Raw genomic sequence first — 26,250 nt, 5'->3', positions numbered from 1 at the left:
ACCTGGGTGGATTGAAGAAGTTATCTCAAATCGAAACTGTAGCTGGCCACTGACATGGTCTGTTGGCAGCCTTCGTCCCAAAGTGTAGCTGACAACCCTGTCACTGTAAGAAACCAAGGCCATGCTTAGAAGAATTTTATTACTACAGCACTTTCATTCACTACAATTAACTTCTATTATTTATTTATTTATAATATGCATTATTTATGAACCTAACTTATTCATGTTCATTAATTTCAATGGGTTTACTCTAAGTAAAACCTAGCTCAATACCTCCCCACCCCCCACAAAAACCAGGAACGTTAAATGGTTACATGCACCTTAAGTAATGTCTACTTTGGCCCCAGGCTATGTATTTTTGTCCTTTTATACTGTAAACCCCCTTGGATGAAGGGCAACATATAAATTTAATAAATTATCATCATCAACAAAATTTTCAGCATTATATATTCTGGTTTGTTTTTTTTTAAAAAAATACATCACAACCCAGACAATAAATGGACATTAATATAGTCAAGTCAAATCTTTATTACACCAAATGGCCGAAGTATTGGGAAATTCTGGAACAAGAGGGAGATAGATTAAAACTGCAGAGTTTTGAAAAATTAAAAAAACAGAGTGCGATACTGGCTCCATTAGTATCAAATAATGGAGGCATATAATTTGGACAAAAAACTAGGCTTCCAGGTGGAAAAATCAAAATTGGAAACAGAATTGTTGGACCCCAAAGTTAAGAATCTGTCAAGAATGTATAACTTGCTGTTGAAATGGAATACTCAGGATGAAACGGTGAAATCTGCTATGATTAAATGGGCACAAGATGTTGGACATAACATTATGATGGCTGACTGGGAACAGTTATGGACCACAGGTATGAAGTTTACGGCATGTAATGCCTTAAAAGAGAATCTAATGAAAATGATTTACAGGTGGTACATAACACCAGTCAAGCTTGCAAAAATCTACCATTTGCCTGATAATAAATGTTGGAAATGTAATGAGACTGAAGGTACATTCTTTCACCTTTGGTGGACATGCCCAAGGATTAAGAATTTCTGGGAGATGATTTATAATGAAATGAAAAAGGTATTTAAATATACCTTCCTGAAGAAACCAGAGGCCTTTCTCCTGGGCATGGTCGGCCAATTGGTACCAAAGAAGGATAGAACTTTCTTTATGTATGCCACAACAGCAGCAAGAATACGCATTGCGAAGTATTGGAAGACACAAGATCTACCCACCCGGGAAGAATGGCAGATGAAGGTGATGGACTACATGGAACTGGCGGAAATGACTGACAGAATCCGAGACCAGGGAGAAGAGTCGGTGGAAGAAGATTGGAAGAAATTTAAAGACTATTTACAGAAATATTGCAAAATTAATGAATGTTAGAAGGATGCTGGAATGAAGATATAACATTTAGCAGAAATGTTATAAAGAATTAAGTAAAAATAGATTGTTAATGGGCCAAAGTGGAAAATTTAAGGTTAGATTGTGTTAAGATAAATTATAGAACAAAATTTGAGAACGATGGAAAGGATTTGCTGAAATAGCTAATTGAACTAGAATACAAAAAAGGGAGGTGTGAGGTCGATGAAACAAGTAAATGAAAGGTAAAGATATGGAAATATTGGATGTGTTTTTAAATGTTTTTGTTTCTCTTGTTGTTTTGCTGTATTGTTTTTTGTTTTTCTTTTTATTTCTGATGGCATTGTTTTGTTTTAACTTTTTATTGTTTCTTTCTTCTTTTTTTCTGTAACTTTCAAACCTCTAATAAATATCATTTAAAAAAAAAAAGTCAAATCTTTATTACAGCCCCCGGCCAGCCTAAGGTAAAAGCACCTGCAGACATAAGTAGAGCAACTGCTTTCCAAAAGCAAAAATAGCACAATGTTTTTTATGACATAAAGCAATAGTTGCTCTCCTTTTCATCAACACTTAAAGAGCTGTGCTCAGAGGGTTACCCAATGGCATGTTTCTCCAGGAGCCGTTGCACTGGCATGGAAAGCTTCCCCAAGAAGCGCTTAATGATCGGCCGACTCTTTGCAAACTTGTCCTTCACCTCTATTTCCAGGACATCCGTGGGCAGGGAGACAAAGCTGAAGAGCTACAAAAGAAAACACAAGAAACGGTAGACAGCTTAGAGGTGGGCTGTGCTGGTTCTGACCCAACTATCCCTGGGGCACATATATCTAGTTATCTATATCCAGCAATCTAATAAATCCCAGGAGAAACTATGAAAACAGACCACACCATCCAATTGAACATGTAAAAGGAACCAAGTTTAATTCTGGAATCTGTAGGCAAGGCTGAGAGAGATCCATGACTGGAACCCTGAAGGTGGTATTGAGTTAGGCTGAGTTAGCTTCCTACCATTTGTGACACCTTGTACTTCTGTATGGGGCTGGTTATGTAAACCATGGAGGCAAGATACTGAATCACAGCAGCCATGTGGAGGTGCCAGTTGGAAGAATGCAGTACTCACCAGCATAGAGTACCAGTGTGTCAAAGAGCAAGCTGGCAATAAAACAATCCTGTCCCAAGTTAGATTTAACTCTCTTTTTTTAGCAAAAACACAATCTCCACAGACTCGGTGGACTGTCAAGCCTAATGAACACAGCAGCTCATCCTGGGTGGTCTTATTCCATGAAAATCAGTTGCTGAGACTGAAAGGCCCCACCTCCCCACAGCTGTCTACGTCCCCTCTTCTCCAGGGCTTTCCCCCAAGCAATCAGAAACTGCATCTGCAAGCTGCCTGTTGCTGCTCCACCTGTTTCTTGCCTCTTCTGGTTCCAAGAGACATGAGGGAAGGGGAGCTTGTTGTAGCAGAAATGGGAGACAACTGGAACCCTTCACCAGCCTGACTCACCTGTGTCTCTTGGCCTCTCTCCTCCCACCCTCCTGCTTCAGCTTCTGCCTGATTCTGGATATCTCTCTGTCACAGACTCTCCCAGCTCACTAAGCCCTGTTACCTCTTCAGCGTCCAACACCTCCTCTTCCCAGCCTTCTCCCTCTGACTACCCAGCGTTGTCCCACCACCCCTCCCCGCGCTCTGGGCCTTCGTCCCTTGGTGGTTTCCCAGCTGGTTCCTCTCACCATTCCTCCGCATCCAACTGGTCCCTAACACAGCGCCTCTTATTTTGCTGTCCATGCAGTCATACTCTCAAGGATATCAATTTATGCTCCCAACATTAATTACATAAGCATGATGGAGCAACCATCTGATGTATTTTCTAATTAACACTGGCCTAGAAACTGGACAAAGACTGTGGTAGGAGACTAAAAACCTTACAGGCATTGGGAACTGAGAAGCAACACCTTTGGGGAGGGGAGTGTTAGAAATCCAGTCCATTGAGTGTACCATGTTCAGATACACCACATCTAGCGGGTGGAGGTGTCATCAGCTTCTTCAATATTCCTTAGCAGGGGGCTTAGACCCCCAATATTGAGGGGGCAGAGGAGGCTGAATCACTGAGCCGAGCACAGTGCAGCATCAAAGACAAGCTCCTCCTGAGTACGAGAGGAGGAGCCATGGTCATTGAAGCTGGGCAAGGCCTCTCCCCAATAATGTGCCTCCTCCTGATGCTGTGTCCCACACATGTGACATCCCTGGCGTGCATCACACGTGTGCATGATACTACACTGTCCCTCCAGTTTTTGGCCCAAAGTGGCACCTCTGGCCATGTTGGTCATTTCAAAATAAAAATAAAAAGCCTAAACCATTAGTTACTTTGAAAATTCAGGTCCATTTATTCATTGGAAAAACTGACTCCATGTGTAACAGCATAGCAAATTCAATCCAAGAAAAGTCTGAGGCTCAGGTTCTTTTCCTGCTTGCAGCATCAGCCCCTCATCCTGACCACTTCCAAATCCATTGCCCTTTACCATGGAAAGAAAGGATTGTATAGCTTGCTGGTAAACACACATTTCCCAAATACAAGCTTGCCTCATGGCATGACCACAGCCTGTGCAGGAGAGAATAATGAGAAGGAACAGAGGTCCTCAGCCTTTCACGCACCTGCCTACTCTCACCTACAAATACCCCTGACAGCCATTCTACCCCCCTCCATCCCATGCCAGGTTTCTTCCAACTTGGGAGCCAGATCTGTATTAAAATGTCAAGGACAGATCTGCAGGAATGAACTGGTGGCTGCAGCAAAGATGAAGCATCTCTCACCCACCAATACTGCTCTGCAGATGTCCTACCTGCCCCATATTACCAGGGACCCTATTTTGTTGCATCCTAATTAGCTCAGGAATCCAGTCCTTTGATTCCAACCAGAGAAGCTAATGCATCTCTAGGTTTTGGGGCTCTCATTCACTGTTCTGCTGCAATCAGCTAATGTAAATAGCTAGTTAACGCCACATGCTAAAATACACCTTGCTTCTTTTGTTTGCCTATCATTTGGCAATTCAGATCAAATATCCAGTTTTTCTCCCTGTAGCAGTTAGGCTGCGTATCCATGATTTTTTTTTAAATAAAAAACCCAATTAAGAATTATATGGTACCCTCGAGCGCACAGAGGTATGTTGCAATGAATAATTCATACTAAGAGCTTGCTGTGTGCTTGTGTGCGCATGATTATGGGGCGGGGGGGGGGGGCTAGCATTCGATTATAATTCTTCCATTTCCTTGCTTGTGCCTTTTCAATTATTCAGGTTGCAGCATCCTTTTAATTTGGATCTCAGCTCCTTAAACTAATCATCCTAAGTGATTGATGTTTGAAAGGGCTGGTTCTAAACTTTGCATGCATGAATGGTAGGATGTGAACACGTACACATCAATATCCTAGCACAGGAATGACCAAGATGTATTTTTAGGGGCCATCCTATTCTCCAGACAGTAGTCTAGAGCAGTGTTTTTCAACCACGGTTCCGCGGCACACTAGTGTGCCGCGAGATGTTGCCTGGTGTGCCGTGGGAAAAATTGAAAAATTTGAAAGATTTTTTTTTTTTAAGTCAAATTTTCGCCCACTAGGCGGGCGCCGGACTGTGTCCACCCTATTTTCCATCCATCCTGGGTGGGGATCAGATCGGATGGGATCGGATGAGAGCGGACAGGCGGTCCGCTCTTATCCGATTCCCCATAGAGAGCAGCAGGGCTCTGACATCTCCCTCTCCGCACACAGTGGTGGTGTGCCTCGTGATTTTTTTCATGAAACAAGTGTGCCTTTGCCCAAAAAAGGTTGAAAAACACTGGTCTAGAGAACAGAAGTATACAGCTCAAAAACTACCGGAGAAATCACTTCACAAATGATCAGGATTTATGCTAAAGATATTGAGATATAACCTTAAAGGCTTCACAGTTATGTCGCATATACACTCAAGTACAGCCAGCGCAATGGAGACAAAACTAAAAGAGAGATGTAACATTAAATTGTGTGGGATATTCAAGAAGAGCCTTGCTGACTCAGACGAAAGCAACAGGCTGTGCACACACCACACATTTAAAGCACGTAATCTCTGCATCCCAAGAATGGTTGTTCAGCCCAATTCCTGCCCCCCCCCGCCTCTGACTCCAGGCGGCCCACAGCCTCTTCCTGCTGCCTAAACCCAGTTGCCTCTTCAGCTTCTGACACCATCACCAAGTTTGCTCCCTATTTGCCCTCTGGCCACTCTTTGTTGTCCCACTACCAGCCCCCTGGCTCAGAGCGTCCCTCTCTTGGGGTTTCCCAGCTAGTGCCTGCCACCCTCTTCGGCACCCAGCCAGTCCTGACTAGAGTTTTAAAAATATTTTAAGTTTAATTGTGAGCAACACTATCTGTTCCCCATTCCTTTCAAGACATTCTATTTCCATTTTTAGACACTTTCTACAGTCCCAGTTTAAGAAATCCAACAACAAAATCAAATTCTTTATTGTGATTTCACTTAAAAAATTATTATTTTTTTGCAGAGCTCAGAGATGTTAGTGTTGTTTCTGAAAGTTAATAGCTGTTTCAGAGTGTTTGCTGAATGATGAGGGAGGAGGTAAAACAGATGCCCAACCCAACATGAAGCAAAGTGCACGAGTTCTGCTCCCTGTTTATCCCAGCTGATTTCAGGAATGAAGAAATCACTCTGTTCTTATTTCTGGGGAGTTAATGGAAACATGATGAGCAGAGGAAAATGGGGAGCTTGCTGTCCTTACCTGACCTGGCCTACTTTCAATACTACAGCAATAGAACACTCATGTCACCTTCAGTTTTCTTAGAAGAGATGTCAAATGCCTTTGCATGCAGGTGTGTGCTCATGGTGAGAGAAAATCTAAGAGTGAAAGAAAAAGGCGGTGGGGGGATACTTGGTTTGCTGTCCAAGATGCTTGTGCTGGGAGCTAAATCTAGCTTGAGTGGTCTATTTATAGACACAGCACTTGCTAATAAAAGAAACAACTGACTCTTGATCTCCTGCTCAATATTGTTGTGACTGATGTAGATTTACCTACAAGTGCAGCATGGAAAATACAGAATTTAGGGGATGCTCATCAAATTCACAGATGACACCAAATTGTGAGGGGTAGCTAATGCTGCAGAAGACAGAATCAGAATTAAAAATGACCTTGAACAATTTGAAGACTGGGTCCAAGCTAACAAAATGAATTTCAGTAGGGACAAATGTAAGGTTCTGCACTTAGGCAGGAAGATGGAGGACACCTGGCTTACTAACAATACATGTTAAAAGGATCTTGGAGGTCTTAGTTGACCACAAGCTTAACATGAGTCAACAGTGTGATGCAGCAGCAAAAAAAGCTAATGCTATTCTAGGCTGCATCAACAGAGGTATAGTGTCCCAATCAAGGGAAGTAATAGTATTGCTTTATTTTGCCTTGGTCAGACCCCCACGTAGAGTACTGTGTCCAGTTCTGGGTGCCACAATTTAAGAAGGATGTTGACAAGATGGAACATGTGCAGAGGAAGGCAACAAAGATGATCAAGGGTCTGGAAACCAAGCCTTATGAATGGTTGAAGGAGCTGTTTAGCCTGGGAAAGGGGAGACTGAAAGGAGATGTGATAGACATCTTCAAATATCTAAAGGGCTGTCACTAGCAAGGCAAAAACACTCAAGGAGGCTGTGATCAGTGCCTGGGGAGGGGGCATGGCCTAGGAAGAGTCCTGTGGTGGGCAGCTAGAGAGGCAAGCAGGGTTGCTTCTGGCCATAGCTGTCAACTTTTCCCTTTTCTTGTGAGGAATCCTATTCAGAATAAGGGAATTTCCCTTTAAAAAAGGGAAACGTTGACAGCTATGCTTCTGGCTCTCAGGCCTGAGTTTCTCCACCCTGCCTTATATGGACAACTCAGCTATAGGCAAGTGGTTCTCCCCAGGGGCCACTCCATGCACCACTGAGAAGGCCCTGTTGACTGGGAGGTGCTTGGCTCCCTGGCCCTGGTTTGGGTGGGCACTTGGCTGGTGTCTGCAGGAGTCAGGGCAGAGGTCAGCAACAACTCCAAGGTGTCAGTGAAGTGAACTCTTTATCCAAAGAAGCAAAACAGCTTAGGTCTAGGGAGCACAGCAACTCTTCCCAGTAGATCTTGGTCCATTGAGACAGTTGGAAGAACTGAAGGTCCCCACCTTCCCACAGCTTCTAAGTCTCCCCGCCCCTGGTTCCTTCCCAAGCAATCTGAGGCTACTTTTTCTTGCCTGTCTCTGCTCCACCCTCTTCATACCTATTTGGGTTCTGGGGGACAAGGGGGAAGGGAAGCTGGTTTGCTGCAGAAGGGGGAGACAGCCTGGCTTCCTCAACAGCCTGACTCATTGCTGCCTCTTGACCCCTCTCCCAGTGGCACAGCTAGGGATTTTGCCCCACCCCCAAATTTCAATATGGCCCAGTGTTCAAATACCTTTCCACCAATTAAGACTACACATTCACACACACACTTTTCTCTGTAACTTTGCCCCCACTCACTTTCTGGCACCATCCCTTCCCCGCCCACTCAGTGGTATAGCTGGGTCTTCCATTGCCCCTTTCACTGTGCTGCCCTGTGCCGCCCTGGGCGGTCTGCATCTCCCACACCCACTAGTTATGCCAGTGCACTCTCCCACCTCCGCTTCCACCTCTGATTCTGGACTGCTCTCTGCCCCAGCCTCTTCCTGCTCACAAAACTCTGTTACCTCTTCAGTTTCTGACACACCTCCTCCCAGATTGATGCCTCTTCTCCCTCTGACCACTCATTGTCACCCCACCACCAATCCCTGGCTGTGAGCCTTTGGGGGTTCCCTTGGGGTTTTTCCAGCTGCTGCCTCCCACCACTCCTCTGCACCACTGGATTTGGAATTAGGTTCTTGTTTGCTGGAGGTGCAGAAGCCACCAACTAGAGCACCTCACCCTCCTCTGTGCATTTGATAGTCATGCTTCCTAGTTTGCAAGTTACTCCATCCTGGAACAGCAGTAACTTGAGGACTAGGGCTCTGGGGAGGAGAGGGAAGGTTATATCTTCACAGGACACACGTACATTGACTTTCCCTTGCTCACTGTTGCCCATGCCTGTGTGCCTTAAAGAGTGACAGGAACCCACTGGGTTCTATGGTGAACCCCTCCATGGGCACAGTAGTGCCCAAAAGCCCAGATCGTTCCCATAATTGTGACCCTATTTTTCTTTTTTTGCGAAATCTGTTTCAGCTTGTTCAGAGACTCCTGAAAATCTTGTCCTTTTAAAAGCTTGTCTAGCAGCTATTTGCTTGCTTTATTTATAGTCACTTTCAGCGTGATGGCAATGCTTCTTCAGTAAATAAAGGGTCTCCCATTCCTCTAAGCAACTCCTTTACAGTTGTTATTATTTCACAGATTAAATGCTACACTGGAAGCTATTGACAGTAAAGGTATTTAAGGCTAGCAACATCCATTCACCACTGTGGTAAGGGCTGATATAAAATAAAGCATTGCAACAAATGGGTATTTTCTGGCTTAAACAGATATTGGAGGATACTAAAACTAAGGATTACATTGCATTGAATATTTAGAAGCTTCAGCCCTGCAAACAATAGCTCTTTATAGATTAGTTCTTTAGATTATAAAACTGGTGGCTTTTTAAATTTTATACAGCTATTTGTAGCCAAACATTGTTTAATGAGGTCCTGATGAACAAAATCCTGTAAGAAAAGTTAGATATAGATTTCTGGATGCCTTATTCCCCCTGACTGCTCCAAGAGAAGATTGCAAGTTTCACAGCAAACATATTTGTTGTTGTTGTTGTTGTTGTTGTTGTTGTTGTTGTTGTTGTTGTTGTTTATTTATTTATTTATTTATTTATTTAAAGTTGATGCTTATTTTATCATTTTCCCATTCAGACCCAGACCCATGGGTCAGTGTCAGAGGCTGGATTACCAGGCACCTACATAAACCCATGCCTCAAGAGGGGACCCACTACCAATTTACTATACTTTTCACTGAACACACATTTTATTTCCACATGCTCAATTCTAAACTTGCATCCAACCTTCAAAGGACCACACACACACACACACACCCTTCTGCCTCAGGAGCATAATGGAATGGCTGTTGACAAAACAGGAAGGAAATCAAGAGTGGTCAAGTGCAACTATACAGATTACCCGATGGTACACAGAGACATCAAAATCTGGGCAGTATAAAATGCTCAGCTGCCCTTCAACAAAGAATAATTTTTCAGGCCCTCACGGTGCATCTCATGTAATAGATAGGACCTTAAACTTAAGCACACTAGATGCACCAGCCAATTTTTGACGCTCCCATGGGCCCATTCCCCAAAGGTATAAAACTCAATGAGAAGGAAATAAATTGAATAACAGAAGCCAGCTCAGGGAATCTAATATAGTTACTAAAGAAAATAAGAATGGCTGTCATTAGCTGAAGAAGTCATTCTGTAATCTGTAACAACATTTTAGCAGTTCAGCTTGATATTCTTATAATCTTTAGTTGCCATTTTTTACAAACCACACAAGCTTTTAGACCTTTTGAGGGCATAGAAAACCCAGAATCCAACAGGTGCTAACAAAGGTTTCTCAAATACACCAAAATCTCTATTATGAACTACTACTATAGCTCACCAGTAACAATTTTGTGGCTTGTGGCCACATTTTGTGGCCCATTTGCAGCACAAAAAATGTAGCTTTTCTCAGTCCAAAATCATTCACGCTCATCTTCAATATGTTGCTTTCAATCTAGATCAATATTGATTCTGCTGGCCACAACTGATTTTGCATATTTGATATGCAGTTAAAAACCCTTCCCTTGATCAGATTATCCATGTCCTTTCCTCCCTGCACATGACCCAGGTGAAGAAGGAAGTGGTGATGGTGATCTTGGTAAAAGGTAAAGGACCCTGGATGGTTAAGTCCAGTCAAAGGCGACTACGGGGTTGCGGCGGTCATCTCACTTTAAGGCCGAGGGAGCCAGCATTTGTCCACAGGCAGCTTTTTGGGTCATGTGGCCAGCATGACTAAACCGCTTCTGGTGTAACAGAACACCGTGATGGAAACCAGAGCAAACAAAAAAGTTGTTTACCTTCCCACCACTGCGGTACCTATTTATCTACTTGCACTTTGACGTGCTTTCGAACTGCTAGGTTGGCAGGAGCTGGGAGAAAGCAATGGGAGCTCACCCCGTCGCGGGGATTCGAACCATGACCTTCTGATCGGCAAGCCCAAGAGGCTCGGTGCTTTAGACCACAGCGCCACCCACATCCCTGTAATCTTAGTATACACCCACTCACAACATCATTGTGCAGGTGAGGATATACCCTTCCCAACATCCATTGCCAGGACCATCTATGTCTGTTTTCATCTATTTTCAAATAGACATAATGTGGGGTAATGCAGAAACAAACTGCAGTGTGTTTTTACTTTTAGAATGAAACCACTTTCTCAAGACTGTGTTTTTACTTTCAGAATGAAACCACTTTCTCAAGACTGAAGAATTGTACCTGTCATACAAGTTCCCTGGGAAGAACAGTGTTCTAATAATACCACTCCTACCCACACGTGAGGGTGAATTTGCCAAACCCCTTGTTGGTTTGACCCTGGGATGGAGCTGGCGGTAGCCAATTAGCTATTTGGAGAAGGGAGGAAGGCAGGTTTTACAAATTGGCTCCTTTCCAAACTCTTCATTCTGCTTTTTTGGGGGGTGAAGGAGAGGACAACTATGTGCATTTGCTCTTTAAAGACCAAGGCAGAAACCTTTGAGCACATGGTATGGCCTGTATTTCAAAAGCTGGTTTCTGTGGAGGTTTCAGCTGTATAGGACCTTGCTATAGACAGTGTCTGCTGGTTGTCTGGGACCTGTTCTTTCTCTTACTCCAGGCGTAAGTGCCTATTTCCCTGGATTGGGGCCTTCTCTGTGTGTGATAGGAAAGGGGAACCTTCCATACCTACAACCTTCTGCGTTCTTCCAATGCAGTACAGCAAATGTAGGGACGTTAAAAGGGAAGATTCCCCCCACCTCCAATCCTACACCATCACTTTCAACATGGGAGTCCTCCTCAATGGCAGAACTTCATGCTCCAGCACCAGGGGCGGGCGGAGAGCAGGCGGGGTGTGTGGCGCCCAGCATAGGCGGGGGCAACCACGATGGCACCCCACTGGGATGGTACTGTTGGAGGCGGTGCGCTCCCCCCGCACTCCTCTTCCTCTCCCACTGGTCCTCCTCCTTCTGGCTAGGGAAGGGAAGGCATCAGGCCTGGGGCACAATACAGGTTGCATGCTATCATTGCAATTTAATTTGCTCCTTAATATTATTCTGGTTTTGTTTGTATGTTTGCCCCTGTGAAGTCCTTATTAGGCTTGGATTTTCTGCACTGCAGGGTGGCTGCAGCTGATGTCACTGTTTTTGCTTAAACAGCCCTTGCCTCAATTGGCATTCTTATAACTTCATTTTGACACAGATCCCCTTTCTTGTTGCTCAGCATTACTCCTCTACCATTTGGCAAGTTCTCATTTAATATATGACAAGATAAGAATTCCTTCCAAGCCTCTGCTGCAAGGCCACAGGTGGCACCTGCAAAAGTGCCCAGGAGTGGGGAGGGAGACTAATCCCTCCCTCATTAAGGAACTTCCCTGCCTGTACTGTCTTGGTTTAGCTAGTTCTGCTTATTAGGCTGTTCTACAGATCTTTTGTTATATTTGAAAAAAACTTAAATCCCCCCTTTTTTTGGCACCACAGTATCATGACTTCTTTATGGGTGTATCGGCAAAGAACTTTTCCTGAAGAACGATGAGGACTTATGGCTGAAGCAAACTTTTTACCATTCTCTCATAGTTCAAAGTATTCCTTGTAATTTCGGAATCCTGTGTATCTTTGAAAAACTTTCATGTTGTTCATCATTGGTGCTAGTTAAATATAGATACTATTTGTGTATATTTGAATCTCTATTTATTGTGCAGATGGTTGTGAAATCCCTGCAGTGTGCATCTTTATTAATAATGTATGTTTGGACACTGTGTCATAAATTATGCTTGCCCAACTCAAAGAGGGAAGAAGACAGAGGCCAGAAATAGGCAGCTTTTGTTGAGAGAGAGAGAGAGAGAGAGAGAGAGAGTGTGCTAAAGGCAATTTGGAAGAGGGATCACTGCATATTATGTGATGGTTATGACCTATAAAGCCCTATACGGCTTAGGTCCAAGCTATCTGAAAGACCATACTCCCTCTTACAAACTTGCCCAGACTCTGAGATCTTCAGAGAATGCCCTTTTCTTGGTCCTGCCACTCTCACAGGCCTGCTTGATGGGGATGCGCGAGAGGGTCTTCTCAATGGTGGCTGCTCCCAGACTCTGGAACTCCCTCCCCAGAGAAGCCAGACTGGCTCCCTCCTTGTTGTCCTTCCACCAGCAGGTGAAGACCTTGTTCCAACAGGGAACTGACTGCTTTTGATGAAAGGGCTTGTGCTGTGAGGTTTTTTACTAATTCTCTGTATATTTTTAATATAGATGATAGATATAGCTAGATAGCTAAAGATAGTTTTATAATGTTTAATTGTTTTTAAATTATTCCTCTATAGGAAGCTGCCTTGAGTCTCTGTCAAGGAAAAAGGCAGGGTATAAATAAATACATATCAATCATATTATATCCATCCCAATTTCACCTCTGCAATGAAATTTTCGATAAAAATTGAGGCATTGCAGAAATTGTTTTCTGCCTCCACCATCTGGCAGGGCTTAAATGCTTGCCACATGCCCACAAATGCTGCCTCCTCACATCTCAGAACCTTTTGCCAGGAGACCAAGTGGGCCTCCTTCACATTGCTGAAGGAAAAGGCCAGTCTTTCCTCCCCTGCCTGGGTGGAGCCTGCCGTGCATCGAACAGTTTGATCAGGGCCAACCCTGGGCAAAGGAAATATATATGCACACTATAACTGAAGTCTCTCTCAAACCATTTCCCATTCTCTTACTGACATTATCGTTTTACTTACTGACATTACTGATTGTTTCAAATACATTGTTTTGAATTGCTAATAGTTACTGTTGTTCATTTGTGGAAAAATAGCATGCAATTAAACATAATGACGATGATCTGTCTCCAGCCAAAATTATGTGTTGAAGAAGTTGACATATAAACACATATATTAAAAGTACAACTTTCTGTTTTATAGCAAGTTAAACATAGTTAAATATGCATATCTGACTACACTGCTCTTGTTTACAACATTATATAGAATACTTCTTGCGTAGGCAATGAGTTCTGGGGAAATCAGAGCTTGTCAGTTAACTGGCCTTTCAGTTTAAAAGAAATTGGGCTGTGCAGCCGTAATGGTGACTTGGTTTCCATACTGTTTAAAGCCAACCAGCTTGTTGCTCAGCGCCGTGTTTCTGAGAGAAAATTCCCAATTGTACGCAGAATGAAGTTGCTCACTAATGGAAAAACCTTCAGGCATTTCTAGATTGCTTCTCAGCCACAAGACGTCAGCAAACTGAACATTTAAATACAGTGAGAACTGAGCCTAAACCAGAGCACATTCAGTGAAATACAGTATTTTGTGCCCTGCCAAAAGCAATTCCCTCTGCCTTCATTTCAGTGAATCTTGTGAAATGATGTAAAAATGTTCATTCAAAGTGAAGGCAGAGACACGGCAGTCTCTCTGATTTGGCTTTACAGTATCATTCAGAGCACAATTGGATTCACTGTGTGCTAATATGATAGCATCCTGTTGCCTTTGTTGTCCCTGATCCACTGTGATCACCAGGATAAAAACCCAGTGGTAGTAAAAACAAACAAACCAACTCCCAGAGGATCCAGATTGAGAAGATAAGCAGCTACAAACAGCACACAAAAAAGTCAAGCAAAAGGGAGACTTTTTGGAAATCTTTTCCTTTTACAAATTGTCTCATTTGGGCCATAAATGTTACAGGTTGGATCCAGACTTAGCCGACTTGCCCCACTGATTTCAATAAGACCTAGCTATAGGGAGACAGTGTAATGTAGGCCTGCACAATGTACATTACTGTAAGTTACCTCTATTCCAAACTCTGTTCAGAAAGTGGGAGGGGCTACTGCCAGCTGAGATGGCAAGTGAATGTGGGCCTTAGTTTTGGAGACTGGACCCAAGGTCACATGACCAAGTTGGTTGGGAACAGGTGTCTCTCCTTTTCTGCTGGCGTAAGTTTCACCAACTGAGGCAGGGTGAAGGGACTTAAGCCAGTGGTTCATGCTGGCATAGCCCCAGTTCAGCCAGGAAAGCCATGTTTTGCCAAATCAAAACTCTCTCACTCCAGCAGAAGCTAGGTTTGGACTGTGCTGTAGGTCTGGATTGAATCCAATAAATGTATCAAAAAATGTGTTATATCTTGTTTAGTGCAAACCACAAAGTGAAGTGAAACTTCAGTAGGTACTTAATATTCTCTGTGTTCAACCTACTGCAACAATTTCATTCAGTAGCTAACACAGTTTCTACCTTTGGTAGGCCCTTCCTCTGCAAACTGACTTTGAAAGCAACCCTCCTCCAGCACAATCTCTGGGCTTGGACTCTGATGCCATCCAAATATAGCAGTTGCCAATTTAAAAGTTTTCAATGATACAAATACATTCTCATTTCCTTGCTAAATTTCTTGTACCCTCATGCTGCTTGTTCTCTTCTTTTCCAGTAACACTGCGAAGACTTTCTGGCACCTAACAATGGCATGCAACCACCCTCTAATTACGTTCTTGTAATGCCAAGCTGTGCCTTTATTTAATAATTACCAACCCTACAAATAACAGTTTTGTAGTACATTGTCTACCAAAGGACTAAAGTAGCATTTGTCTTAGTAGCAAATTACACTGTTGTGGCTGAAATTTAAGGAAATTTGCATTTCAAGTGCAAACCATTAAATGATGATTTGGACAAGGAGGATATATCAAATCATACATGTTACTCATCTAAGTTCCAGCAGCCCAACTTAGAGAGTAAGCCTGGTGGCAAGCCCCTGGCTTGATGGATTCAGTTTTCTGCTTCCCCCAAGATTGCAGCCACCTCTTCTTACGTTCTTCCTCCCCCCAGCCCCCTCCCCATTCTTTATTCTCTGTATCTTTTTTGTTCTCTCTTGTCAGACAGTAGGACCCAAACCAACGGCTTGAAGTTACAAGAAAGGAGGTTCTGATTAAACAAGAACTTTCTGACAGTAAGAGACATTTGACAGTGGAAGGGACTCCCTCAGAAGGTGGTGGCCTCTCCTTCATTGGAGGGTTATAAGCAGAAACTGGATGGGCATCTGTCATGTATGATCTTGTTGAGATTCCTGCCTTGCAGGGGGTTGGACTAGATCACCATCAGGGTCCATTCCAACTCTACAATTCTACGATTTCATGATTTTATGATTCTTAGATTCACATACTCTTTCACTCTCATTTCCTCTCAGTATTTTACTCCTTTTCTATTTTTATTTGCTTGAAGCAGGACTTAATGTGAGCCAGGGCTTCCCAGGGCACAGCTTCAGAATTTCATTGACTATCACAGCTCAGGCAGAAGGTGCACAGAGTGGCTGAGAGCCCATGCATGGTGCTTTCCCCTTCCTCTGTAAGTCATTGCAAGGAGCATCCACTTCCTAGGGGAGGTTCCCAAGTCAGAAGCTGTGACTTCAGGTAAGCTTAAACCCTGCACCTTTTCATTTAGGCACTTGTAGATGATGGGGACACAGAGGTGGCAGGGCGTGTGTGGAGATTACATTGTACCTGTGAGAAAAAGGCTCTCTTCAAACAGTGACATCCTCTCTGTTCCTCCAAGCTTTTATAAAATGTCTGCACCTTGGCTAAATTTGTGCATTTGCTCCAAGGGCATAGCAGCTTTATTTCATTTTTCAAAAAAGCTAATGGCTTACCTCTCCTTGCCAGATGGGATTGACCGTGTTACACATGATCTTGGATCTCTTCTCCTGTCCATGGTGAGGAAGAGCTGGGAAGATGCTGTGCTTTCCAGGCTGGATTGAAATCTTTAGGTAAGGGTCTGGATTGAAGAACATGCCTTTCTTCAGGCCAAAGGCTTGAAAATCTGCAGAAAGTTGAGCGGAATCCACTTCAATCATTAATAATTTTTAGCTTCCCCTCTTTGAAACATTTTATCTAATTTTAAATCTTGAGAACTGTATTCTCTGCCATCATGACACTCAAAGCAACAGACATAACCAGTGAGACAAGTCTCAGTGATTGCCACGGGAAATGTACACACCATACATTTAAAGCCCATTTCCCTCACCCCCAAGAATCTTGGGAACTGTAGTTTGCACCTCATAGAGCAATCATGGCCAGCATTCTTAACAAACTGCAGTTCTCAGGATTCTTGTGGGTATGTGCTTCAAATACATGGTGTGTATGCATCCTTAGCTGCATGAAAATTGTTTAATGACTGTTGCTAAAGCCTGTAGCTGCACGTGTGATGGACAAAGGCCTTCATATGGGCCAAGAAACATGGGGAGGGTGGGAGGCATTCAGAAACTGGTCAGAGAGTTACAAGAATGAATAAAATCATGCAAGGAACATGGAAGAGATTTAGACCCAGTGTTTCTAGAGCTCCTTGGGCTCTGCAAATCTCCTTGCTCTGCCAGCTCACACAGGGAACAATCAGAATGTCCTAAATGTCAGTTTGCTATCTGTTCAGGAGATCAAGGCACCACCAAGGAGTTTCTAGGCAGGCACTTTCCACTCCTATTTGTAATTCACTGCTAGCAGAATTTCCCGAGAAAATATGGATATATTTTCATCTCATCATAATGGGTCTGAAAAATGTCTTCACCAAGACTACTGACTTCCAGAAGGCCTAATGTTTTTGTTGAAAATGAGTTCAGCACACTCTGGTTTTCCCAAGGCATTTCTTGGGTGCACATGAATTGAAGGAAAACCAAGAAAGCAGTTAACAGCCTCTGTATATATATTTTAAGTCAAACCTAATGATGAATGATATTAATACACCATATACCATGCGTCATTTCTGATTGCTCATAAATCACTGCCCTCCCCACAACGTGGCACATATCAATCTGTTTGAAAATGTCAGGCAATTTCTCAGAAACAGATCAGTGGAGCATGGAACAAACAGAAGGCAAAGCAAGCATATTTTTCCTGTACATTTTCTCAGTCATTCAAAAAACTAGAATAAAGTCCATAACAAAATGATGGAGTGGACCATTTTGTGGAAGTAAAGCCATTAACAGCAGTGGAGTTTGGAGGCATCACTTGGAAGCAACTATATTTGTCTGGGAGATAACAAAAACACTTCCATAATACAACTAGTTGCACATAACAGAATTGGGGCAGTAGCAGACACAGGATAATTGAGGCAAAACAATATTTGAAGAAAGCCAGTACGCTACAGTGAATGGGGTTACATTTCGATGCAAAGATGACCTTTGGAGGAGCCATAACACTTACTGGGTGATCCTTTGCAAGTCATGATTTCTCTGCACAATCCAGATGACAATTTAAGCTAAGATAGATATTAATGTGCCCTGAACCTATCAGGTACCATTCTGAATCAAAGGAGTTTAGTTATCACTAGAAGAATGAAAGATAGGAGGCAAAAAAGATCTGAAGATGACAACACTGGAAAGAGAATGTGGGAGAATAACGGGATGGAGGATGTTGGCAAGGGTCTTTGAAAATGATCTCAAATGATAAATAGGTTCAAATGGGAGTGAGTAGTCCTTCAGTTGTTAAGAGTGTTACAAGTTAAAAGTGGCCCTTTGAATTGTATCTGGAAAGAGAAGTTTTCAGAAAATCTTTAACACTGGCATGATAGATTCTGATCAAAGAATGACGATCAAAAGTCTGGCTGCCATATTCTGAACCTGCTGTGAATGGTGTTACAATCATGGTGTTACCAGGTAACTGTGGCATTCAGTCATACCTCCATGTGACAACATAGCTTGTGTTCTGTGCCTTTATCAAAATCTTAAGTCTGAGGCTATCCAGTTCTATCCAATATCTTTCATCGGGTACATAGAAAAGTACAGTGGAGGAGTAGAAAGATGTTTGAGAGGACTGGAGTAAAATACGATAAAAGTTTTTAGTACAATATGGCATGGGATACAGGAAAGTATGGCACAGTGGCAAAACATGGTGGGGTATTTTTCCAAATCAAGCATGTGCCATACAGAATCTCTGCTGCCCCCAGAAAAGTGATAAGAAAATGCAACAGAAGAATTTAAAGTAATATGGTTTCACTTTTGCTAACGAGAGGCTCACAAGAAAGTTAGAGGAAGTCCACAGGGAAAACATTTGAAGCCATGGGTGAAAAAGCACAAGAAATTAACTTAGGAGGATGGTTGATTAAAAAAAAAAGCCTAGGTCACAAGAAAAATATGAGAAAATATTAATTATTAACACATTGCTAGCAGGGATAAATTGTTAATTGTCTTCAAAGAGAATGCAGTAGAAGAGAAGAGTAGTTAATTAATGTTCTGGTGGGCTTTGTATGCCTAAACCAGTGACAGCCAGTGCAGCACAGTGGAAAGAATGCTAGGCTTAGAGCAGGGAGACTCAGGCTGAAGAACCCTCTCAGGTACAAAGTTCACTGGTTGATCTTCACTCGTTCAGCCCAGTAGCTATCAGCCTGTTTTCCAGGAACACTGGAGTTCCTTAATAAGACAGTCAGGAATGGCAGGTAAGCTTCCTTGAAAGATCGCTTATCCCTCACCTCAGTTCAGCTGTATAGGAGTGCTGTTTATATGCTGGGGTGCATATTCAATTCATACAAGATTACAGTGTTACTATACAGAATATGCTCCATGTTTTTTGGAAGGCAAGTTGATGGCACAGAAGTTCAAAAAACCCACTGTTTTAGCCTAGCTTACCCAAAAGATTTACTGTGGTGATAAAGGAGCAGATCCATATACATTGCCCTGAACTTCTTGATGGGAGGGTAGGAGGCACATGTAACAAACAAACAAACAAATAAATCAGACTTAGAGTTGCTGGAAAAGTCAAGGCGATGGATATTATACAACATGACTTCTCTGAGCTCCGTAAACTGATCACTGGATACGATGACTTTTCAGGCTTAGTTAACTGCTCTAATAATTCCTCTGTGCTATTACAAAATCATTTAAGTAGCTGCCACATAGCTACCGATAATCTGAAGCCACCTTTAAACTCTGTGTTAAAGACCTAACCTATTAGCCAGAGAAAGGAATGTATGCAGTTAGTTTATCATAGATGCTAGCTACAGATCGTGTGGCCTGTTGGATTCTCATAAGCAAATTCCTTTATGATCTGTTCTTATAACTTTCTAGACATAGAAGACTGGATAAATGGATCTAGTTTAGATTAGACTGAGGAGAGCCAATAAAATGACTGTCAAGATCAAAAACCAACAGGAGCTGGCAATTGGTAATGAAATCTACTAATGATGAAAAGTCAGTTGCAGATCAGTTGCACAAGGTACCTGAGAGTCCCAGGTTTGATAGTATGTATGTGCTATTTGTGCCTCTTCCTAGCTCCTTCAAGTAGCATGATGTACTAGGTAACAGGAAAAGGCTGGCCCATAGCTGAACAGGTGTCATGGAGAACCCAACAGCATTCACCTTTCCAGACCTCAGTAATGGACAGCTATTCTGATCTTGAATAAAAGACATAAAGCTGTGAAATTTTGAGGTTTGAAAGTTTTGCAGTAATTGTGATTTCTTTAGAATTCCAAAATATTGTTGAAATGTTCATGACTTTGATTTAATCAATGAATTTTGAAATTTGATCAACATGGAGACTTGGGAAATGGGGGATTGGCTTCAAATATCCCCTCAGCCATGAAGCTCCCTGGAAGGCCTGAGGCAAGTTGCCATTTCTCACTCTAAACTACCTCAGAATGATGTTGCAGTGATAACATGGGGCAAGTCTCTCTGTGTGGCCTGGCCTAATCTCATCAAAGCAAGGGCAGCGTAGTAACATGATAAACGCATTCAGGTCAAATGATTTGGGGTTGCTGAAACATTCTGTACAAAAGTGTATCAGAGCAAGGCATACCTGACAATGAAAAACTGATCAGTCTTCTGCTTCCCTGGCCCTGGACTGAATCTTCATTGGTGATGCTTTTAAAAATCTGCTGGAAGGAGAAAAATAGCAAGAGAGCTGGCATCAGTATTTTTGCTTTTCTTTTTAAAACAACAATGCTACCTAATAACTATTATTCCTATGGTTGCAATCAAGAACAAATCAATGACAAGCACTCATTCGGCACCTATTGATCAAAACACTTCTTTTGAGAAGTTAATGCTATACCAGTAAAGGGGAAATAGAGGCTACTGGAGAACATCATCTCAGAGAAGGGGAAGATGAAGCAACGGATTACCGTAATCTTTTAAATGCCCATAAAAAGAGCATTCTCTTATCCTACTGTTTGTAAACAACACTTATTACAGGGGGGTGGGGGTGGGATAAGGCATTTGCCAGAATACGGTCACTCATTGTTCGTTTTGGAAGTAACTGTTTGTGCTAACAAATGGAAATATGGATTCCTGTTGTTGGTTTGCATCTGTCTGTCTCAGGAGGCAATGAAGGAGTGTGCCATTGTCACACAGCATCTGCTTGTGGCTGTAGAGACCGATAAGGGAGAGACATGCTTTGTTGCATCTTGGACAGAGGAAGGTGTCTGGTGCAGCTGCTGCAGAAGCCCCATGGCATTTCTTCTCTCTGTCCTCCTCCCAGCAGCCGTTCTTTCTCTGGTCACTGCTATGGATGCAAAACCTGACTGTCTGTCTCCATGCTCAATGGTCGTCTGCAAGGGATTCTCGTGTGGCAGGGTTGATTTTGATTCTGCCAAGAATTTTTCTTTTCTTTTCAACTATTTTGTGCCTTTATCCTATATTTTTATCTTGTGAACTGCCCCCAAGATCTTCGGGTGAAGGGCAGTATCTAAATTTATAATGATGATGATGTCACATTTGCAGACATCTCTGTAGCACAGAACCGGTCAGGTGCCTGAAATCAGCTCACTGCAGAGCATGTCCTTTGGAATCCTGCCATCTTCCATTATACGGACATGACTATTCCCAGTGTAAACACGCTAGGAATATGGGCTTGGGAGAGCACATTTTTGTTTGAGATTCTGTCCTGCCATGTGATGCCCAAAACTTCCTGATGCAGGCATTGAGATGTCACTCCTGGCAGCTGTAAGTTGCCCACGACTCACATCCATAAAGCAGTGTGTTCAGCATGCAGGCCTGGTAGACCTTCATATTGGTACTGGATGTTAGGATCACATTCTCTCATACTCTTTTGGAGAGATGAGCCATTGGCATAGCTGCCTTGCCAATATGCCTGTGCAACTCAGTGTTGATGGAGAGGTTGCTGGTTATGGTGGAACCCAGGTAGACAAAATCATCTACCACCTCAAGTGTTTGGTCACCCTTGCTGATATGTGGCATCCTGGCAACATGAAATACCTTTGCATGTACAACATCACAGAGCTGCACTTTCAGAGCTGTTTTTGAAAAAAGATGAAACCAGCAAGTTTGGCCGGGAAAATATGGAATCCAATCCCCTCTGCTCCTGAGTAGTAGTGGCATTTTAGCTCTTTGAAAAGGGGTGGCACATGCATATAGACTTAGCTGTTTGATCAGCAAGGGGAAGGTGCCTGCAGAGTGCCACTAGCCATTCACAAATATTTACCCTCTGTTACCAGTGGTACCTCTCTGTGCCCACCAGTAATGATGCTGGGACCTTTTCATTCACCACTCAGATCATGGCAGCAAAGCACAAGCCCAACACAACTTCAACAGTCTCCAAGTTGCCATTCTAGCAATCCTGGCAAGGTACAACAGAGTGAGATTAGCATAGCAAACTGCTCACTAATCATAGCTGCTTTGCTTGATTCACATTAAGTTAGACCTTTTGCTGCTCTTTCAGTAGAGCTGCTTGTATGAGCAAGTTCCTTCCCTAAAATATCCAGCAAAGCACAATCAAGGCCAGAAAAATCAGCATTTTTAAAAAATTGGCCAGATGTTCCTCTGAAAGAGTTTCTAGGTAGTGAACAACTTGCAAAACCTGGTTAGTTGGTTTTGCTGAATTTTGCTCTTCAAGTACAGACTTTTTCATTATTTACATTTTAAATTAATACCCAGTTGTGGTCTGCTACACTGCAACACAACTTTGTTTACCCAAATTATTTTCAGGGTTATTCACCATTTAATCAGGGCTTAGATGAGAGGCTACACATCTTGGGTGAGATTCAACCTTGCGCTAAGGCAATCGTTCTGATAGGTCAAGCATTTCTGTTTGCCAAATGAAACAGTGTCTTCTCTACTCCCCCCTGAATCCTGTTCTGGGCATTCTCCAAACTGCTCCCCCCCCCGAGCCAATTTGGGGGACTCAAGGAGTATGAAGGGGGAGGAGAGGGAGGAAAGCCCTGTTGCACAAGCAGTACTTGTTGCCCTAGCTTCTGCTAGTGCAACTATTTAGTTGAATCCAGCCCTTAGGGTGCAATCATATGTATACTTATCTAGAAGTAGGGATGGAGGCAGCTGTCAGTTTCAGTTCTCTCAGTTTCTCATTATTCCAATTTTAAATTCAGTACTCAACATTTTGTAGTAATACACAATTTTAAAAAATCATGAAAATTCACCAGCATTTGGTATGGATTTCTCCTAATAAACACATTTTTTTATGTACTATTCTGAACAATGCGGTTTTATATATTCTTTTCACTTTCCCCAAATATATGCATTTCTGTTGGAACTGTTTGTTTGGAGATCTGCATTGCAAAATTCAGGGGGGGAAATGTGAATTTTGAAGGCTAACTGTGTTTCAGTTTGCACATCGTTTTGGAAAGTGGGAATTGGATGGATTCAGCTTTAAATCAGTACTGAATCAAACTTCTCCTCCATCCCCCCCCCCCGGAAGTATGCCCCCAAATGCAACGGGGTTTACATCCGAGAGTGTGTGCATAGGTTTGCACTGCTCATCTGTCCAGCCTAGAGCAATGAATAATTAAAGCTCAGATAACAGAACTTCCCTGTATGAAAAAATCAAAACCTTACCTAACAGACCTGATATTAAGAGTATGTTTAAAGATAATAAAAAATGTTTCCTTTTCAGTAAGCTTTCCCTGGTGCAATTTCCATTCACTTCACTAGACTGAGAAACACTTTTAACCCAAATTGCCACCCTCCCCATGACTCTTTTTTAGAAAGAGAAATGTGCTGAGAGCCCCAAACATGAGGAAGCCGTGCTGCATCTAGTTTGATCCAATGCCACCATACATTTGAAACCAAGACTAAAACAGTAGCATGCTCCTGTAGGGCAGGGGAACAGATCTGGCATTTCCCCCTAAAGGGTATGTAGCTTTTATACAACACCCCTTTAAAAAAAAATATGTGCCTCAATGGAAGATCCAAGTACATGAAGAACAGATCATGAAGAGGGAGGAAATACCCCAGGGAGGAAAACCCCAGATAGTTGCTAGACATTTGAACTTCTAAAATGGCTGTTGAGTGATGAGGTCATTGCGCAGTAACCTAGAAAATGAAATCCTGTTCAGATAATGGGCCTTCTATGGCTGCAGGAAATGTACATTGGGGAGGATGGACAGCCCTTCTCTTCCTTCCTCATTTTAGCCCAAGAAGTGAGCTCACCTGTTTCTCAGCCCTTTAAAAGCCTTGTGACAATCAATCTCGTACCCTTATCATTTAGTAAGTCATTCATCTTGCCTTGATTTTCTCCCCAGCCATTAAAGTAGAACCATATTAAGATTTGTGGTGCTTTTGCAACTGACCAGTACCATCTAAACAAGGGAATTTGTTACCTGATGTGTGTAATGAGCTCAGAAGAGCCACTGAAGCATGGAAGTTTATGGATGTACTTTGCAATCACATATCTCTATATAATTTGTTAGATTACAGTGTTATTATGTACAAGCTATTAGTGCTTCTATTATATGGTCATAACAGGAGACATGATCTGGGCAGTACAACGGCTAAAGAGATATCATGTGTGCATCAAAGCCATTAACAAACAAATGGCCTTTATAATGATATTCTCTATGCTCATAGGAACAAGTATGTGTGTGTGTATATATACACACTCACACCCACCCACCCACACCCCAGTTTCTTCTTTGTTATCTGCTTTGTATATTCCATTCCAAGTGCCACAGTTTTTGAGAGCACTTATGTATGCAGTTGAGATGTCATATTGAAATAAAAACTAACTCTCTGAGCTGGCATAAACCAATGTAGGACCTTGGTTGAACCTAGAAATATCTGCATTCATCATTAAAAACTGTTTATGATTTTAAAAAGCCAATGATCCTGATTTAACCAGAATGTTTAGATGTAACATATTTGAAAACTTATTTCAGAGGGGGTAGGGTGTCTCTTCCTCACCACCCACTGCCTTTCTGCAATGTGATTTCCGTGCCCCAGCTTCATTCAGCTGTGAGTGGCACTAAAATAATGTGGTGGAGGAGCTCCCAGTGTGAACAGAATCCACTGCATGAGACCTGATCATACAGAGTCCTGATCCATGTGATTCTTCGCTCTTAAAAGCAAACACTTTGTTCCTCTTTGAAAGGTGTTGCAACCTCACAGCTAGAACTGAAAACAAAGTAGGGGGTCTTAAGACAAAGTCAAAAGGCAACACAAAGTTACTTGATGAGCACTGTAAAGAAGCAAGAATAACTCACAGGAGCGGCATTATTCTTCACTGTCACACTGGGGGTTGTTGCACGCAGTGCCCCACTCACTCCATGGTAGTATTTGAAGCAGATCTTTGTTTCAGCTAAAAGAAAAAGTCATCTTGGATTAACAACAAGTAGCTATTGGTCTTCATCTATTAGGTATAGTCAATCATAGAGCAGAAAATTTCATTCTGAAATTGCAGTGCTTCTCCTTGCCATAAAATGAGAGAGCTCTTCTGAACCTTGTGCAATTTTTGCTTAGAAACTAGAGCATGTGACACAGACTGCCAAAAAATGCCCACGCCACCAAACATCCACATTATTGTCAGCATCCCTTTATTCCATGAGCTATTGCTTCTCATAACCATTTTCCTTCCTTTTTTGTTCATATATTTATCAGCCTAATTTGCCCACAAATTTGACATTGCACATTCAGGTGTTGAAGACATAACATCATGGACAAAATAATGTATGCTATCACAGCCAATAGGCTTAAATGGTTGTAACTTAGTGGTGAAAATTAGTTCAAAGTGAGAGGCACTTTTCAATGCAGTTGAGAAAGAACACAAGGATGAAGTAAGAAGTTTAGGCTCAGCCCTATTGAAACAGGAGTCAAACAGTGGCTGCTAAGGTACAGAACTCTCAATCCTACTGTGAGCAGGACTTGTACATGTCTATTCTGGAATGCAATCAAGTTGGGTGATCACAGCAGCTGAACTGCAAGCTCAGATTGAATTTTTATTCAGCAATTTTCTCTGCAGGAATTTTAACAGCTCAGCAGCAAAACCTTTTACTCATTTGCCATGTATAATAAAAGTCTGATGATATCAAAATAACTGCATCACAAACAATAAAGGGATGAAACTGATCTCTCTAAATTACTGAGTTTTTACTTGCACTCTTTCTACCTGAACAGTAATACGGAGCACCAGGAATGGAATAAAGTTTGTAAATACCCCTCTCTACAGGCTCAAATAAATCCCTTTAGGATGTAATCATACACACTTATCTCAGTCCCAATGAACTCAGTGGGGCTTACTTCTGAGTAGACATGGATAGGATTGCATTGTTAATTGCTTGCCTAACCACCAGATGCCTTGAAGACAAATAATCTAAACTTTTCAGTTTCCTGGTGCTGCCTTTAGTAGGCAATATGCTGCTGTATACATTGTAAGGCATACAATGTAATCTGATAGTAACAGCAGACATTGTGATTCTCAAATTGTATTCCAAGG

The 26,250-nt window shown here is 42.4% G+C and overlaps 1 protein-coding gene across 9 annotated transcripts in view; it reads right to left on the bottom strand.

The window, feature by feature from the left end:
- The window catches only part of HECW1 (HECT, C2 and WW domain containing E3 ubiquitin protein ligase 1), a 195,391-nt gene that overhangs the window by 70,292 nt on the left and 98,849 nt on the right, over positions 1–26,250 (bottom strand). For 6 of the 9 annotated variants that reach the window (XR_014517938.1, XM_083468749.1, XM_083468754.1 and 3 more), the window contains 5 exons: positions 25,022–25,116; positions 20,368–20,446; positions 16,236–16,405; positions 1,965–2,107; positions 3–103 (listed from right to left, as the gene is read on the bottom strand). Coding sequence is in view for 8 of the 9 variants with exons in the window: in XM_083468749.1 (XP_083324875.1) it covers positions 3–103; positions 1,965–2,107; positions 16,236–16,405; positions 20,368–20,446; positions 25,022–25,116 (588 nt within the window). In the remaining variant the exon portion in view is untranslated. The remainder of the gene's footprint in view (positions 1–2; positions 104–1,964; positions 2,108–16,235; positions 16,406–20,367; positions 20,447–25,021; positions 25,117–26,250) is intronic. The other 3 variants (XM_083468752.1, XM_083468750.1, XM_083468755.1) reach the window with 1 other exon arrangement.

This window comes from Podarcis liolepis (assembly GCF_965112155.1).
Source record: "Podarcis liolepis genome assembly, chromosome: 12".
Lineage (NCBI taxonomy): Eukaryota > Metazoa > Chordata > Lepidosauria > Squamata > Lacertidae > Podarcis > Podarcis liolepis.
This window is presented reverse-complemented; position numbering and strand designations above follow the sequence as displayed.